General features: G+C 44.7%; 2 protein-coding genes and 1 pseudogene across 4 annotated transcripts; 1 reads left to right on the top strand and 2 right to left on the bottom strand.

Annotated features, from left to right (window-relative positions):
• Window positions 1-2,354: 2,354 nt before the first annotated feature.
• On the bottom strand, window positions 2,355-6,301 carry LOC101786229 (annotated as a pseudogene).
• Window positions 6,302-6,431: 130 nt separating this feature from the next.
• LOC101753280 (ras-related protein RABA1f) lies at window positions 6,432-8,252 on the top strand. The gene is made up of 2 exons (XM_004969419.3): window positions 6,432-7,029; window positions 7,528-8,252. The coding sequence occupies exons 1-2, from the start codon at window positions 6,806-6,808 to the stop codon at window positions 7,961-7,963; spliced, it is 660 nt and encodes a 219-aa protein (XP_004969476.1). The 5' UTR covers window positions 6,432-6,805; the 3' UTR covers window positions 7,964-8,252.
• Window positions 8,253-8,450: 198 nt separating this feature from the next.
• Window positions 8,451-16,784, bottom strand: LOC101786867 (probable E3 ubiquitin-protein ligase ZFP1). 3 transcript variants are annotated; one of them, XM_004969418.4, is made up of 6 exons: window positions 16,482-16,784; window positions 10,575-11,455; window positions 9,967-10,316; window positions 9,388-9,486; window positions 9,147-9,311; window positions 8,451-8,933 (listed from the first exon to the last, which is right to left on the bottom strand). In XM_004969418.4, exons 2-6 carry the CDS (start codon window positions 11,371-11,373, stop codon window positions 8,784-8,786), a joined length of 1,563 nt encoding a protein of 520 aa, XP_004969475.1. In that variant the 5' UTR covers window positions 11,374-11,455; window positions 16,482-16,784; the 3' UTR covers window positions 8,451-8,783. The 3 variants fall into 3 exon arrangements, with proteins under 3 accessions (XP_004969475.1, XP_004969473.1, XP_022682738.1); XM_004969416.4 differs by having other exon boundaries at window positions 9,967-10,319; window positions 16,482-16,782; XM_022827003.1 differs by lacking the exon at window positions 16,482-16,784 and adding an exon at window positions 16,128-16,371 and having other exon boundaries at window positions 9,967-10,319.
• Between the last annotated feature and the right edge of the window lie 596 nt (window positions 16,785-17,380).

Raw genomic sequence — 17,380 nt, forward strand, 5'->3', positions numbered from 1 at the left:
AACTTATACAATAGAATCTGTACGCTCTCCTCATCATTTTGGAAAACCGGAGAAGAATGCTCAGCGTCCTCAAAGATAAACATGCTGTGGCCGGTGTTGGCGTGTGGGCTAACCTGCAAGCGGGAGACCTGCAGCGCGCAGTGCCGGCCTGCGCGCTGCCCCTGCGGGAGTCGTCTCTCCTCGTGGGGTACCTGTCTATGAAAATACGTACATGAGACGAGACACACGCTCACACACATACGAAGTGAGAAAATAAGGTTATACTTGTTTGAGCTTCTTAACAGCTTCTCAGCTTAAAAAGTCGGAAGCTCAAACAAACAACGAACTTCTTGTGCAGCTTCTGAAAAGGTGCAAGGTTAGAAAAACTGAGTTTATATGAAAATCTGGAAAGTTCAGTTTTATGAACTTTTCGTAGCTTTTTGAGCTCAGAAAGGTGGTGTTGGTTTTTAAAACCAAAAGGCCGCAGCATCCTTTCCAAAAACTTAGAAGCTGCAGCTCAAATAAACTCAGGCCACCCATCGCCAGGCACACGAAAGAGAGAGAGAACGAACGGCGCAGCAGAAAGTGCGGAAGGCAATCCCGTCGCTCGTGGGCTCGTGGCAGACGCAGCGCAGCGGCCGCAGAGCTCGTCGGCAGTGAATGCCAAGCCAAGGGGACGCCTGTTTTTACCTCTTCCTCGCTCCATCTTGCCCCTTCTCCGTGCTCCGGACACGGAGTTTACCTGCCCTTGGCCGCGTACGGCCCTCCCCCTCTCGTGCTAGCTTCACTTCACATCGACCGCACGCAGTTCACAACTTCACGTCCCGGCCAGCATTGTCCCGGCCAATTCTAAAATAGCTCGTCGTGTGCAATCCAAGATCCGAGCTCGTGCGTGTGTGTTTGTTTGTGTCCGCTGATGGATCCGTGGCACGGAAACCTTCGTTTGGCGGTAGCGCGCCATGCTTTCGAGCTCGAGAGGTCTGGTTTTCTCGGTCCTTTAGTTGGCCGGGCTGACGGGCGAGTTAGGGAGATCGATCGATCGATTAAACAAATTACCGGGCGAGCCTCAGTTGTTGACTTGCTACTGACTTTGTAGCGTGTCTCCCGTGTCTCACCCATCATTCGATCCCGTGCATGAAGAGTTGACGAATGACGAGATGGTAGGCATCTGCGTCACTGCATGCATGGGTCGTATGACCTTTTCTCCGATGAACAGGTTTTCTTCTAGATCAATGTCCTATGATCCCTTGTTTGTTTGTAGTGCTATAGGACCGTGGTACGGCGTACGCGGACGATTGGAGCATTGCTCAAATGTTGTGGAGAGGAGTACGTGTACGGTGCAGCTTCAGAGCCCCTTGGGAGGGCATGTCCTTTTCTTCCCTCTCCCTTACCTTTGAATAATTAGTTCGATGGAATTTCTAACCATTAGAGCAACTCTAGCAAGCAAGTAGCGATAATGTTCGTGGATACCTCAAAGGGCATGAAATAGTGAGGATATGCTGCTACCAATTCAGCAGTCGTATCCTAGAAGTACACAGGTAGCCAGGTAGGTGGGTGATTGTAGGAGTGATGACCCAATGGACATGTTTAAATAACTAGATAGCATATGCACGAAGTTCTCTAAAAAAAAAGCATATGCACGAAGCAACAATCAGATATTATGCAAAAGCTTGGCGCTGTGAACAGATTCAGAAGCTAGCAGACCATTCAGTGTTCTTGATGGAAGGAAAAATTCAGCTTCTGACAACATGCTTTTCCACACTTGTGTGGATTCAGAAATAATCATAAGAGAGAGAATATACTGAGAAACAATACCAGATTGAGCTATTACTATTAACCACAGGCGCAGTCGATCCATAGAAGTAGATGCAATGTAGACCGATGACAAACACACTGTGATAGAGAGTCGAATTAATGAACATCTGACTGTATTAGTTATCAGAAAGGCTCAAGCCAAGAGGAGGAGATTAAATATTACTATATTAAGAAGGGCGAATAATGCTATAACTTTGTTTTGGGTTTTGTAGGCTGCATAAGAGTACTCCTTTCTAGAAAATTCCTAAGCCAACCATCCCCAAAAATCCAAGCCTACAATTGTGGGAGCTAAATACGCGACTTCTTGAACAGCCATGATTTTGTCTAATCTGCGGAGCTGCCACTTGATTCCTCGGATGGCTTCATATTTGAAGATAGGGCTCTGGTCTTTTCAATTCTCTAGTTCGCTCGTTAGCTGTTGAGCTGAAAGAAACGTCCATTGTACAAAGGACTCAGATTGCAGTGGCATGTGCAAATCAGCTTTGACAAGCTCACCTGAGTTTAAACCAAACAGATGCATCAGCCATGGTCTGCCTCCTGCCAGAAAATCAACACTCCAATTATACTGCCCGTGGATTTTCTGAGTTAAAGCACGGTCGGCCAATCAAGGATGCACAATGATCATGAAATTTCACCAACGGACATTTATCGATGAGGTTACTGTTATCATAGGCCTCCTTGAGGAAGGCAGTGCTTCTTGCTCCCTTGTTAGTGATGTAGAAGATGCCATGATTTTTCACCAAACAAAGAAGTAACTTGCATGGAAGCCTGTACTCGTTGTGAAATACATCTAGCTTATCCGATGTCAATTGCCTCTCCATTGTCAGGCTCAAAATCTCATGCAGAACAGCAACAGCTCGCTTTCGAGCCTGTCGTGTTGCAGGCTCAACTCGCCTAGCATTCAGATAAGGTGAAGGAAATGCCATCTTCTGCCACTTGACAACCTCCTCAAGGTACTTCTGGTTTGGCCTAAATCCTGCTGGGTACTTCAGCTTGAAAGCAAAAGGACCCAAGATATTTCCATCTTTAGGAATCCCTCTACAACCTATCTGGAAACCCTCAAAAATCTTTTCTTTTCTTCTCCTGCTGTGACTGCCAGTGAAGAGTCCCAATTCTCCAGGCACAAATGGTCCAATCCTTTCATATCGCGAATTGAAAAATATTGAGAGTACCTTGGAATGGATCCGGTTCCTCTGAAGTTCTTCAAACTACCTCAGAGAGAGGTAGGCTGCTGCTGGCCATTCGTTCGGCATCCAGCGGCCACAACAAAAAAGATTTGGTCCATGCATATGGCCTATAAATAAATGGTCCAAGCTGGGCACACGAGATGAAGGGTATCTATTCGGGAAAAAAAGGAAACGACTATACAGCAGTTGGATGTTTTGAGTAGATGTTTCAATCAATTTTTGTGACCATACAGAACGTTCCACGTAGGAGTGGTAGGGACCGAAAAATGGTTCACATGGATGCTAAAATCAGTCGAAAAATGAATGTGCAGGTAAGAGGAAACTGCAACGAACGAAAAAGCAAATGGCGGAACACAGCAGACGAAAAACAAATGAGATACAAGCATGACGACAAACCCGTTAAGTGCACCAACTTAAGGGCTAAGAAAAAGAAAAAAGAAAAAACAACTACCTATCTCTTTTTTTTTTTGCAAAATATAGTATAGATGTAGAACTCATATACACACATATCCTATAAATACATACATGCAACTCTATCTGTATGACCATATTCTTACATTCTTGATACTAGCTGACATATATTGAAATTGATGAAGTCATTACAAACACCTCACTGTTGACAAGCACGCCACCTACTGCTAAAAAGAGTAGCCTCATTAATTCATTACGAGAAACCTAACCAAAACCACGGCGATGGGAGTGAGCGAGGCGCGGCACCCAGCGGCGGTGCACGGTGGAGAGCGAGGCGTGGCACCTGGCGATCGTGGACGGTGACGAGCGAGCCGCGATAGTAGAAGCGTTGTGGGCGGCGGCAAGATGCACAACACCGAGCATCAACTGTTTTTTTTTAACGGACACACGCCTTTTACTTCGCATGGCAAGCTTGGGTTATTTGTTTATGGGCCATATGCACGGATGAAGTCCCTTGTTTCTCGTCATGGCCCTTGGATGCCGAAGGAATGGTCAACACCAACCTACCTCTCTCTGAGGTAGTTTTAAAAACTTCAGAGGAACCGGAACCCTTGGAGTCAAGTTGTTCCTGAAGTTCTTAGGTAAGCCCAGGTCAGATTGGATGAGCTCAATCTTATCCAGAGGGATCTGGCAGTCCATCGACATCATCAGTAACTTCCTTAGGTTTCTTACCAAGATCGGCTCCATTAGTTCTCGTGCTTGAGCCTCTTCACTGGATATCTTTCTGGCCTTCTCAGTAAGTGTGACAGCAATGGGCTCTCGGGAAGCACTTCCACCAGAGACATGGAAGATATTGGGGTGGCGCTCGATAAGTGAAAGAAAGTTCCATTTTTGGACAAATCCAACCTCCTTTTCAAGGTCGCGTACAAGTAGTGAACCTGTCTTTTGTGCTAAAATGAGGTCACAAAGACGAGGAGGAGGGCAGGCTTCTTTCGAAGATCCATTGCCTTGTCAAGGCCAGGCTCACGGTGATATAGCTTTTTCTTGGGTCGGCGTCCATGTCCAGCTGAGAATGATGACATAGCCTTCCATTGTATAAAGGAAAGAGCTCCAGGAATCAAATATAAATGCCCAGGCAGTCTTCCATCAAAGATGCGACGAATGCCAGTCTATGTACTCATTCCAGGTTGAAGCATTCAGGAGCACAAAATAAGAAAGCGGCAAGCTGCACTTCAAATTCTGCAAGAAATATCAAAATTATATTTTCATTCATGTCAAATAAAACCTTAATGATTCAAAACAAGGAATCGAACTGCAGAAAGAAGTTATCTAATATACAAGATTCCGCTGCTCGACACCTGTTTCCTCATTTTCACGGTAAAGAGCGGACAAGATCCTTTCCCTCTCTTCAAATACAGCACAAAGTGAAAAGAATTGGCATGGGAAAATGGATAATGTAATAACCAAAGTGATGCCGTGGTTGGAGAACATGCATAACATAATCAAACAGAGTGATGCTCTGGTTGGAGAATCCTCATTTAACTTGGAAAACTGGAGCATGTGGTAAGATGTGGAAATTTCATATAGCATTCAATATGATTTTTTCTTCTTCAGGGGATTGTCCAATACTTCATTACAATGTAAATTATACCTCATAGGTGTATATTGAACTCACTATTGACTAACTAGAGCTGTGTGAAACTGATTCAGAAAGTTTCTATGCATCATTCAAACAGAACGAAAACACCTCTAAAGTCTAAACTCAAAAGCTCGAATAAATCAAATTGTGTTGTGCAGTAAGTATTTCAAGACCACTTGGTCCTAAATCAACTGCCAGGGCTCAAGGAACGGGAACGACGAATCAAAACTCAAAAGCGCCTATACTTCATAATACTTTCTAAATCAACTGCCTTTGTTTCTACAAGTCCCTTGTATGTTCAGACAAAATCTCTCTCTCCATCTAACCGATAACTTGCAAAAAAAAAAAATCTCCATCTTCATGAAATTCCAATACTTCCATTCCGATATAAAAATTTCGTAACATGATAACTCAGTTGGGAATCAAAAGTAGTTAATTCGTCAGGTGCTAAAGAATGTGGAGGGCAGAACCTGGCGGAGGGGCGGCTGCGGGATTTGGATTCCTCCCACGAGGGAGAAGGCACTGCCGCGTGCACTGGCCTGGTGTGGCCGCCCGTGAGCGCGCACTCGGTAGGGCGACGGCGGGGAGCGGGGGACGGGAGGCTGCCGCCGGAGCCTCGTGGCGTCTGGGCTCGTATTGGGATATGGGATATTCTCGAGTTGACGACGGGGAGCGGGGCACTGGACGGGCGGCAACAGCGGGCCGCGGGGAGAGGCGAGGATGGGCGGCGGGAGAGCCGGGAGACGGGGACCGGGAGAGAGGAGTTGCCGCCGCGAGTTAGATCGGACGGCGGCTGCCTGAACTCCGGTCTGGGCTCACGCGTGGAAGGACGACGGCAGCAATTGAACAAGCCCATGGCCTAGATGGCCTGCCTATCATCAGCCCAGCAGACTATAACTCCTCCTGCTAGCCCAAAGCCCACCCGAGGAGGCGAAAAATGGCGAAGAAGTGGCTGCAGGCATCCGTGTGCCGCCTATTGGGCGTCGATCCGGGAGGTCGACGTGCTGGTCCAGAGTACAACAATAGGAGCCGCCCGCGGCGTACTGCTGCAGTGCTGCGAGCGGCCACGCGCGCGCAAGCGAAGGAAACCCGCCATCCTTGACTAGTGCGATACAGCGATTGCGTCGGATCTTTCGGAAATGGGTGCTTGATGAGAGCTCGATGTTGCTAGTACTACCTCTCAGCCCGGCAGGACCGTCGGAGGGCGGTCACCCGTCGGCAGCTACGACATGAAGACCGACCAGCCCAGCCGTGCACATGCGTACGCACCTGCCGGGTCAGCGCGACGGAGGCAGGACCGAGACAACGCCTCGTCGTCGGCTCGGCTGTCTGTCCACCTCACCACGCGTGCCAACCCAATCTCCAATGCCACGGCCCACGGCTCGGCTCCGGGCTCCAACCTCCTCCCGCGCCGCCCGATACGCAACACAACACAACAAACAGAGCCGCGCAACCGCGGCGACCTCGTCCCCCCACCCCACTCCTCCGTCTTCCCCGTAGCAGCGCAGCCCACCAAAAAGAAGAAGAAACGCGCCGCGCCGCGCCGCACCGCGTTGCCCAGCGCCGCGTCCGCGGTTATATGATTGGGGCGGGGGCAGAGGAAGGCCGGCGCCGCGCTGCTCCTGCTATTTAGAGAGCCCGCACCGTCGCGCGGGAAGCGGGAGCGATCGAATCGTATCAATCTATCGACAAACCAATCCAATCAGTCGATCGATCGATCGAGGAGAGCGCCCTGCACGTCTCCCGGTTGTGAGGGGAAGAGAGAGGTATAGAGATGGCGGCGGGGTACCGCGCGGAGGAGGAGTACGACTACCTGTTCAAGGTGGTGCTGATCGGGGACAGCGGCGTGGGCAAGTCGAACCTGCTGTCGCGGTTCGCCAGGGACGAGTTCAGCCTCGAGACCAGGTCCACCATCGGCGTCGAGTTCGCCACCAAGACCGTCCAGGTCGACGGCAAGCTCGTCAAGGCGCAGATCTGGGACACCGCCGGCCAGGAGAGGTACGGACGCCCCTTCTCCGTCTCCGCGACTCCGCTCTTGTTTTTGTTGTGTGCTCTGTGATGTTGTAGGATTCCTGCGCCATTTTCAGTTCAGGGCTGCCTAACCTAGATTGATAATGGGTACTGATAAGCGTAACTGATGGCATGAACCATGTACATGGAGATGCTTCTGAATCCCATTCCAAATGTGAAAACCACACCACTGAATCCAAATGGCTTGTTGGTGATTGCTTAATGCTGTGGGGCTGAATACGGGATTGATTTGCATAGTGCTCCAGCTAGTAATTCATGTCGAAGTAAAATTTAGCACACAACTCATGGCCCATCACGAGCACAACGAGAATCACGCATTTTTCTTGCTTATTATTATCACATTTTCCGCGGCAGCTAACTTTACGTGCATTTCGCTAGCGTGTCCTTCAATGTCCTTGCACCGTGCAGTATCAGCAGCCTCTCTGATTTCTGATCCCCCTCTTTGCGTGCCCTGCGCTTCTCCAGGTACCGCGCCATCACGAGCGCATACTACCGCGGCGCGGTGGGCGCGCTGGTGGTGTACGACGTGACCCGCCGCGTGACGTTCGAGAACGCGGAGCGGTGGCTGCGGGAGCTGCGGGACCACACGGACGCCAACATCGTGGTCATGCTGGTGGGCAACAAGGCCGACCTGCGCCACCTCCGCGCCGTCTCGCCCGAGGACGCCGCCGCCTTCGCGGAGCGCCACGGCACCTTCTCCATGGAGACGTCGGCGCTGGACGCCACCAACGTGGAGCGCGCCTTCGCCGAGGTGCTCCGCCAGATCTACCACGTCGTCAGCCGGAACGCGCTCGACATCGGGGAGGACCCGGCCGCGCCGCCCAGGGGCAAGACCATCGACGTCGGTGCCGCCAAGGACGAGGTCTCGCCCGTGAACACGGGCGGGTGCTGCTCGGCTTGACACCCTGGTCAAACAAAGAAATGCTTTGCTGGTTAAGGAAGACAACGTGATGACAATCTTTTCTTGACATGGTCAAGCGGTTGGGGTGGTTGGGGCTCGACATGGACACCGTGTTTTGGAGAGGGCAGCATGTTGTTTTACAACCTTGCAATCGCTGTCGTCGTGTGTATTCATCAGCCCATTTGATTGATACGGTAGCATATATAATTATAAGTGACAGGTTATGACTTTTGAAAATCCGTCATGCAGATATATTGACAATGGGAATTTGCAGTGCTTTTCACCGATTTGAATGTTGTCTTTCCATGTTGAACTGGGATGGTTACTGTGAGCAAAGAGTGCAAGACCATGTCGACAAGTGCATTCTTAAAGAACGAAAGTATGGATGCCCAACATTCAACTGCAGGAAAACTCTATCCTCAGTGGATGCCGCCATCATCACTGATTCATTGTACAGATCGATAAGAATCTTTTTGGTGCCGTCAAGTTCTAAAAAATGTACAGGGGGATCCATGTTCTATTAGTTTCATCAAAGTTAACAATAGATACAAGGCTGCCTAGCGATGCCATTACGGAAGCTTTGTTTCCCCGGTTCGCCTTATCATACACAAGGGGGGCGAACTGAGCAATTTAAAATATTCTACATTTGGAGGAAAAATAATAAATGTTATGGCTGTACAGTTTCAGGAATCTGAGTACTCCCGATCACAACAAAGTGAACAGCAAATACAGGTAGCACCATTGTCTACCACTTCTTATATACAAAATTGAGCTGAACGTTTGTCGAAGCAAATAACTAACAGGCTTTATTCATTCCTGCTCATTGTCCATGTCTTCGGTGGGCAGACAATGCTGTTGTCTTGCAGATAGGACACAAGTTCTTCACCATCAGCCACTGCTTCACGCACTCTGCGTGGTAACTGTGACCACAGTCAAGGGTGCCAATACAATCTTTAACCTGGTACTCCTCCTGCAAGATGCACCAAGCACACTTTCTTACAACAATAGATTGGTGAGTAACAAAGTACACCTACACCGGTGCAAAGCTTAAACAAGGGCAACAGCCGTAATGTCGAAGTGAAATAGAATGACAGATAAATGGTTGATGATTCATTGTTTTGAACAGCTGAAAATTTAGTTGTCAACAAAGCAAAGTTAACTAATTATAGTGAAAGAGAAGGACCTGGCATATAATGCAAGCATCATTCTCTAGAGAAGATTTAGATGGCTGGTCAGACGTGCTGGATGTTCCTGGAACATATAAGCTAGTCCTCAATTTATCTACAATGTGGTTTTTTGTCAAACCAGTATTGACATCTCCGATCTGCTCTTCTAGTGCTAAAAGCTCCTGTAGTGAAAACAAAAGATGTCAGACAGTAGCTAATTTGTGATGTGAATCTACAGACGAAGGCAGCATTGAATACCTCATAAGTCATGCTGTCTATGTCTAGCCGCATATCTCTATGCTCATCTACAGAATTTGGCACTTCATACAATCTTGAAAAATCCATCATAGTGGCATGCTGCTCAGATAAACAAAATAACCATATGAGCTACATGTGCAGTTAATATACATGCTTAAAAAAAACAAAAGCGGTACATTTCTAGTGCAGAAATATTTCTGCCAAGAGTGCATCTGGTTGCTGTACATCCATGTAGCCAAGACATACGTTCAGCTATTACATAGCATTAATGGCAGAAACAAGTTACATGATAATATAAATCAGAAAGGTATGTCATTAGATTGAATGATTACTATGTAACAAGGTAAACCTATAACATGTATTTATCACCTACTTCCTCCATTCCAAATTGTAAGTCGTTTTGGGTTTTCTAGATACAAAACTTTTGCTATGCACCTAGATATAAATTTATATCTAGATAAATAGCAAGATCTATGTATCTTGAAAAGCCAAAATGACCTACAATTTGAAACAGAGGGAGTACTATAAAGGCAGGTAACCAAAAAGCTCACTGCCAGAATAAAGTGAAGTGTTAGTTACCTCAGGTGGTAGAATCCTTATGTTCTGGTGGTTAACTGGATTTGCCAGAAATGGATGATGTGGAAGCCCAAAAGTACGCTCAGAACTGGAGAACAGAACTGGAATTCGTGGACCTATGTGGAGATGATTTCCAGAATAATTAACACCACCATGCAATACACCATTATTGTGGCATTGTTGATAAGGGACTTGCATTTGAGTGTGATCAAGCAGATTATGAGCTCGCATGCCATGCATCGCATGCTGGGGGAAATAAGGTACAGGTCCCCTACAAACAGCTGAAGGGCCATTCTGATATTCATGGAAGCCTCCATTTGCCATTTCTGTGGCTCCTGAATGGGCAAATCTGCCTGCTGAAAGCAAAACATTTCAAACCATATCACTCCAGTAAAGAACTCAGAATACCATTTTCCTAGTAAACTGACTTGTGCTTTTATAATTCTAACAAACGAAGCCAATCCACTACTAGTTCAGCAATCAGGTACACATGGCAACAATTTTATATGTATCAATATTGATTCTATCACAGAAAGTTGGAAAAAAATATTTTGAAGATGTTCTCATGATAAAAAAAAAACTGGCAATCATTCCATGCACCCCTTACTTACCTTGAACATTAGTAGTTGCATTGATGTATTCCCACTGGGGAACTCCATCAGCAATACCATTTGCAGCCTGGGACATCCATGAATGGCCAATGTGAGTTGTTGGAAATGTATAGCTTGCACGCTGTGCTGGTTCTGGATGAACAGCCATTGAGTTGAATCCATTAGTTCCAGTTATGGAAGATCCTTCCAAGGACGGCCAATTGCTGCGGCTGTGATATTCTGATGGGTTGAATGGTGCAACATTAGAGGAAACATTTGATTCAAAAGAAGGATCCCAAGGCCTAAGCATAGGATTCTGAGGTGCATGAGAAGATGAGCTTGAGCTTGCAAATCCATTAACAAAATGGTAGCTTCCCGCGACTGCAGCATTTTTCCTTTTAATATGTCCTCTAGCACTTTCACCAGTACTGTCATTTCTGCTATTCTCATCCATACTTCCTGGGACTGGGTTCAAAGGCAATGGTTGATTCCCCGATACAAAGCTCTGAGCATGAGAAGCATATCTGTTCATTGATGTTGATGCCAAGCTGGGATTGTACATAGTTGATGTGAAGACAAAACCAGAATCAACACCTAAACTCGGGGGTGGGTTATGAACAGGCTGATGCTGATGATTTATGTTCGCATCATAATAACTTCGCATATCAGAGAGACCAATGTTCGTCGCATTTCCTACAACTCTGACAGCATGTTGTGCACCTTGCTCAGATATCTCACTATCATTGCCTCCACGAGTTTGCCCTCTTTCAGATGTAAGATCAATGACTTGGGGAGTGCATACCATATTTCGAAATGCCATAACGCTAATTATTATTTCCCTTAGCCTCAGGAAATAGCTAAGGCAGACTAAGTCAACAACTATGCTTTATCATCACCTCTACCTGATACCATATATAAAAAAAGGCAGGTTAAATAAACTTCATAGGCTCAAAATATGACTAGCAAAGCAACAAAGTTGTAGGGTTTAGGAATTTGCAAGGTAAGGGGCACTAAAATATTAATAGTCTCATGTTAAAAAAGGTAATATTATAAATAAGCTAAAGAGGCCATAGCATGTAATTAGAAAAGTTTATACAGATATATAGAAAATAAAGAAGTTGTTGCATAGAACATTGACAGGTAAAGGCAACCTTATAGGTGGCACGCCATAAATCAGTGCACCTTATATATTAATATTACAGTTATACTCCCTCCGTCCCAAATTGTAGGTCGTTTTGGCATTTATAGGTTCATAGCTTTTGCTATTCATCTAGATATACACTAAACTATGAACCTAGAAATGCCAAAACGACCTATAATTTGGGACGGAGGGAGTACAGCTCAAGTTTAAGACAGACAGCTGATGGTGTAGTTCACGTTCACCCAACAATACCAAATAAAGAGATGCAACTTCTCCAAATCAAGCACATTCACCCATCACCCAACAATAAGTTGGTTCTTAATGTTGATATTTTCTTCATCATAAGGAAGAGATTCAAATTAACTATTTTCTTCTAAAGTCATCCATTCACAAGGAACAGTGGTAATTAAATCTTACTCAAGTAACCTAGCACAACATAGTCAAAGTTGAGCATTGCCTCCAGGGACTTAAAAAAAATGTAGCAATACATCATCCGTTTAGCATTTGCATGATGTTTCCAATAACTCTTGAAACAAAAAGAGTAACGGTCATAATATTATGTCAATGTCAAATCTACAAAGAGAATCAAAATAACTTGCCAAAAAAGAAACTGCACTGATAGACGGATGCATCATTTTTACACATCAACCAGAAAGGAGTGGGGATGCCAAAGACCATATGTACTGTAGCAGTTGCTCCCTCATTTCTCATCACAACCACATGATTAAAAGATACAATAGTCACATGTAATGTGCTGCAGTGAGTGGAAAAATTCCTGACATCAATGAGGAATGAAGAGAAAATTGTGCTCCACACCCCCCCCCCCCCACCCACCCCCCGGCGCTTCAAATGTTTGCTGCCAGTTCCAAGGGAACCAGCTTGATGCTTGCTGGTTTATGCCTACACTTCAAAATTGCAACTTGTGCAAGCAGTTATTTGGTGTTTTTCTGTGCAGTAGGAGAGAAAGAGAGAATTTTCTTTATATGAAAGTGTGATACTCATAAAAAAAAGAGAACCATTTTTGTTCACATGTACAAGTCCTAAACTTACTTTCCATAGAGTAGCAACCCAATCAATTGTGCATGCAACTAATGATATCCGATAATGCTCATAATCAAGCATGCTCAGCCGCTATATGCATGGAGCCATGCAAACACTGTTACTTCCTAAAATGCACTAAAACTGCAATGACAGCTTTATCGTGATCCCAAATCTAAACTTCCATTCAAGGTATGTTTAATTTGGTTATTATCAAACCCTAAAAGGACTGCGTTCGAAACAACAGCACATATTATGGGCTAAGGTGCCAATCGAATAATGTAGGCCTCTAGAGGTAACGACATAGCAGAACCTTAAGGCGCCACGATAATGTAAGGAGAGGTAGGGATTGGCCGGATCTAACATGAGAGGCGGGCAGCTAAAAGGGACTTGAAACTTGAAAGTGTGGAATATACCCAGTGAATTGCCAATCGATAGAAGCCTGGGCCGTGTGGAAATCAGCAATCCATGTGCCCAAATCATGAACCAAGCTTTAGGTTCGACCAAAGGCTTACCACCCAGCTTAATTGAAAGCTTATCACAGCAGTTTTACAAATGATTGAAAACAGCTGGGGTACCAGCTAGAGCTACATGCACACAGAACTAAGATTTGGAGCGGTCCCCTAGTAGCATTACTACTGTTAATGCCTTTTCTCAAAGTTTACATAATTTTTTTTATTGTTGATGTTTTTCCTAGTAGCATTATTGTTGGTGGCTCCTGTTAGGTTTCATCTCTAGCCTACCCCAACTAGCTTGGGACTAAAGGCTTTGTTGTTGTGGTGGTGGTGGTGGTTTATCAAACCCCAACAAGGTCCTAGAAATCTAGTAAAACAGATTCCTGGTGATTTTATGTCGGGTCTGAAAACTGAGCACGACCTTTTTTTGTATTCATTAAATAAAAAAGAGGCAAACTCCAAAGAGGATACCATTTTAGCAGGGTTTTTTTTGTCTCTGCATATACTTATCAATTTTGTTTCTCTATGGAACATTTTTCATTAAGTGCCTCAACCAAACAATATTTGCTGCTATAGATATGGGTGTACCAAAATACGTGACAAACTAGTGGCTGTTGAAATTTTCTATTATTAACTTTTTATCAGTTGCAACTTTATGAAATCAACTACTCAAGCAACATCAGAGGAGTATGCAAACCATGCAAGCATGCCCATCTCAGTCGTACAAGTTGATGATCCTTCTTATGCATATAGTGTGGAACAACATGATACAGTGGCAGTGTAACATGATACGTGACAACATGATACCCTAATAGTCTTATTATAGCTATATTTTCAAGCCAACCCAGCCAACACTGTTACCTACCTTTCTTGTAAGACACCAATTCTTCAAACTATTGTTCGTTTTATTGCTTTCCACGTATTTCTTGATGTATTGACAAAAAATGCATAGAATTGACTGTTCAAAACATGATTGCAATGCCACCAAAATGTTGTCAGAAAACTCCAGTAGCATGAAAAACCTTTCTTTGTAAAGGTTCGATAAACATTCAAACTATCAACTATCATAGAAAAATAAAAATAATGCAGAAAACCGTTTCTCCTGACTGAAACTGATCTTCAGAGTTTTATATTAAAAAACGGTTCCTACATTTTAAAAGAAAAGGGCCAGTTAATTTAAAAACTGTGAATGCACCAGCACTTTAGAATTTGGAAAAAAAATACAGCAATACAGGCTAGCTAACCGCTAAAATAAATTTAAGCTATAGTAGTTTTAGCCTTGCAATTAATGTCAACTGAAATGCGATCAGATCAAATATAGAGTGCTGGTTCATACAATAAGTCTATATTTTATGACACCAAAAAAGATTCAAAAAAACAAATGGTCGCATGGTTAAAGCAACATTCAGTCATCCCAGATGAATTGTGGTTGTTTCAGTCTTGCCAAAAAAAAAAAGGGATATAAACAAAAAGCTTGTTGTACTGGTAAAGCCATTCACCATTCCATATTAGTTGTGATTATTTCAGTTTCACGGTATCACCATAGGTTTCACATAAGAAAATATAGCAACCAAGTATTAATATAGTGTAACAGGCAAAAAAAGTGAATGAGATTGACAATTCTTCTGTACGAGTGGATTTAAGATAAAACCGTTGGGAATTGGGAAATTTCATGTACATAGAACATGGCAGAAATTTAAATCTACAGAAAACAATATAAATGGTTTTATAATACTTCCAAAGTTAATTGCACCAACAAGCAGAATGAATTGCAAGGTAGTACTCCTGGAAAGTAGATGAAGACAAATATACAATAAGCACACCGGCAACGGCAGTCACAACCTCATAAGGTGCATGTAAAACACTTTATTCACCGTACTATCCTATTAATTAATCCATTGCTATACAGATCACCCTATGCACGAGTGGCTACAAATGCTCTGATTTCCAATGCCAAATATATAAGGATAGTGGAAGCTACGACAAATAGAGTGCAGTAATTCATTGCAAAAACGTACTTTTCTATTTTGAGTTTAATTGCTGTTTAATCATTCCACGGTGCAAAATAAATAGACAATTAAACATATGTATGCCAGCGATGATGCCAACAGAATCAATGACCTAACAGAACAGACAAGTCAAATCTCTATTTAAAAATCTACAAAGTGAAGCACTACATCAGTTCAAAACCAAAAGCCCATCGAAGCACAAATTTGCACAAATAAAGCAATTTGTATTTTTAAAATCTCATTGGTCAACTAAAATTGTATTAAAAATGGTCACCGTTATCACAACTACCAGTAGCGAACCAGAGACTCTAATCGCAGGAGATATTCTAGAAACACACAAAAAGAACCTCAGGGTATAATTCTAGTGGTATATCAATCATCTCCCTAGTATACTCTAGTTGTAACTTTTAGTGATGAAACAACAAGTGCAAACTTCACTTGCCAAAAGTTATCATATTTCCACAACCAAACAGCTACCCACCACACAAGTTCACAACTGCAACATCCCAAACCCCACCAATGACTCAACCACACCAAAAATTGCTGGAAAGTAGTCCCTATTCCATTCATCATTAGTATCTTCACCAAAGAAAGTTCATCTCCAACTAACTCACAATAAGCTCAGCATACCTGACTCGAACTAATAAGAGGCCCACATTTCCGATTCTCTGCACTAATCACAAGCATGCATGTGCTTCCATCTAAGTAACAGCAAATACACAGCAAAAGGATATAATTTACACACTAACCGCACACCTAAGCGTAACAGATGCATCCCCCCTTAGCCCCTCAATGCCTACCAAAAATGTTTTTAAAAAATATAAATGCTAACAAGTCTGAGCAAAGTTCTCCACGCCAACCGAACCCACATGCAGATAAAGCAGAAAACATATCAGGCGGATTCAACGCTTTCTAAAGTTTAGCCACTAACCAGAGACGGAAACGACCACACACAATCCCGAGCTGAACTAGCTGAATGCTCGTCCTGCGGTATCCTTATACGGTTATGCTCTCACAGTCCCACCTTCCCCGTCCAATTACCGACGCAATTCGCGGGCAGTGCCGTACAGGGCACTCAAATCGCACGCTCCCCCGAATCCAATTCCTTCCCCCGCACTCCGCCTACTCGCGCATGGCCGGCGCCCAAGTAGGCAGATACCTCTTTTTTTTTTTTGAAACGAAGTAGGCAGATACCTTCGCGCCCACCCAAAGGCAATCGAGCGAGACAGAGCAAATCGCGGGGGGGGAAACCGGGAGAAAATGCGGGGAATTCGCAGATCGTCACCTCGGGGAGCACGCGATCCGATCGGCGAGGTGGGAGAAGGGAGCGAGCCAGCCGACCGGCCGCCGGCGGAATCTGTGGTGGGTTGGCGCCTCGCCTCGGGAATCGCGCGCTGGTGAGGGGTGGAGGGAGAGGAGCGATCGCCCGCCGCGGTGGGGCGAGCGGAGGGCGATCGGCGGGTGGAGGGGGGGAAGGGGATCGGGGGGGAGGAACTTGGCACCGGGAGGGTGGGGAGTGTATTTATAAGCTCGAGAAGCTTTTTTTAGAGAGAGGAGAAGAGTGGTGGTAGAGGAAGAGAGAGACGGGGGAAGAGAGGAGAGAGGACGAGGCGCAAGAGGCTCTGGTTTCTATCGGTTTTTAGGCAAAGGGGATATAGCATTCGCAAGCTCTTTTTTATCCGTCTGCTCCCTTTAAAATGCTTTTTCTATGCGTGAGAGAGAAAGGCGACGAGAGAAGGACGGCGAGGGAGTCTGTGACGACAATTGCCCAATTTCTTTGTATCTGTGTGGTTTGGAAGGGACTCCGTGCGTCTGTCATGTACTTCATTGCACAATTGCTAATTGCTACTTCCTTCGTCCCAAATTAATATTTATTTTGACTTTTCTAGTTACATAACTTTTGATTGCACCTAGATATGTACTCATATCTAGATACATAGCAAAAGTAATGTATTTAGAAAAGCTAAAATAAAATGTAATTTGGGAGAGAGTACTTTAAAATTTAGACACACATATGTTGCTCTTGCTTGATATTGTGTCTCAATCTTGAGTCAATAATCAAAGCTTGCAAAATGCGGTTGATGGTAATAGTGGTTTTCAGCTAGCGCCATTTGTATTTCATCGCATTTGGAAGCAAATTTCCTTGATGTAAAATACTCCTTCTGGCTAGTGACGTTTCAGACG

The sequence above is a fragment of the Setaria italica genome, chromosome V (assembly GCF_000263155.2).
Source record: "Setaria italica strain Yugu1 chromosome V, Setaria_italica_v2.0, whole genome shotgun sequence".
Classification (NCBI taxonomy): domain Eukaryota; kingdom Viridiplantae; phylum Streptophyta; class Magnoliopsida; order Poales; family Poaceae; genus Setaria; species Setaria italica.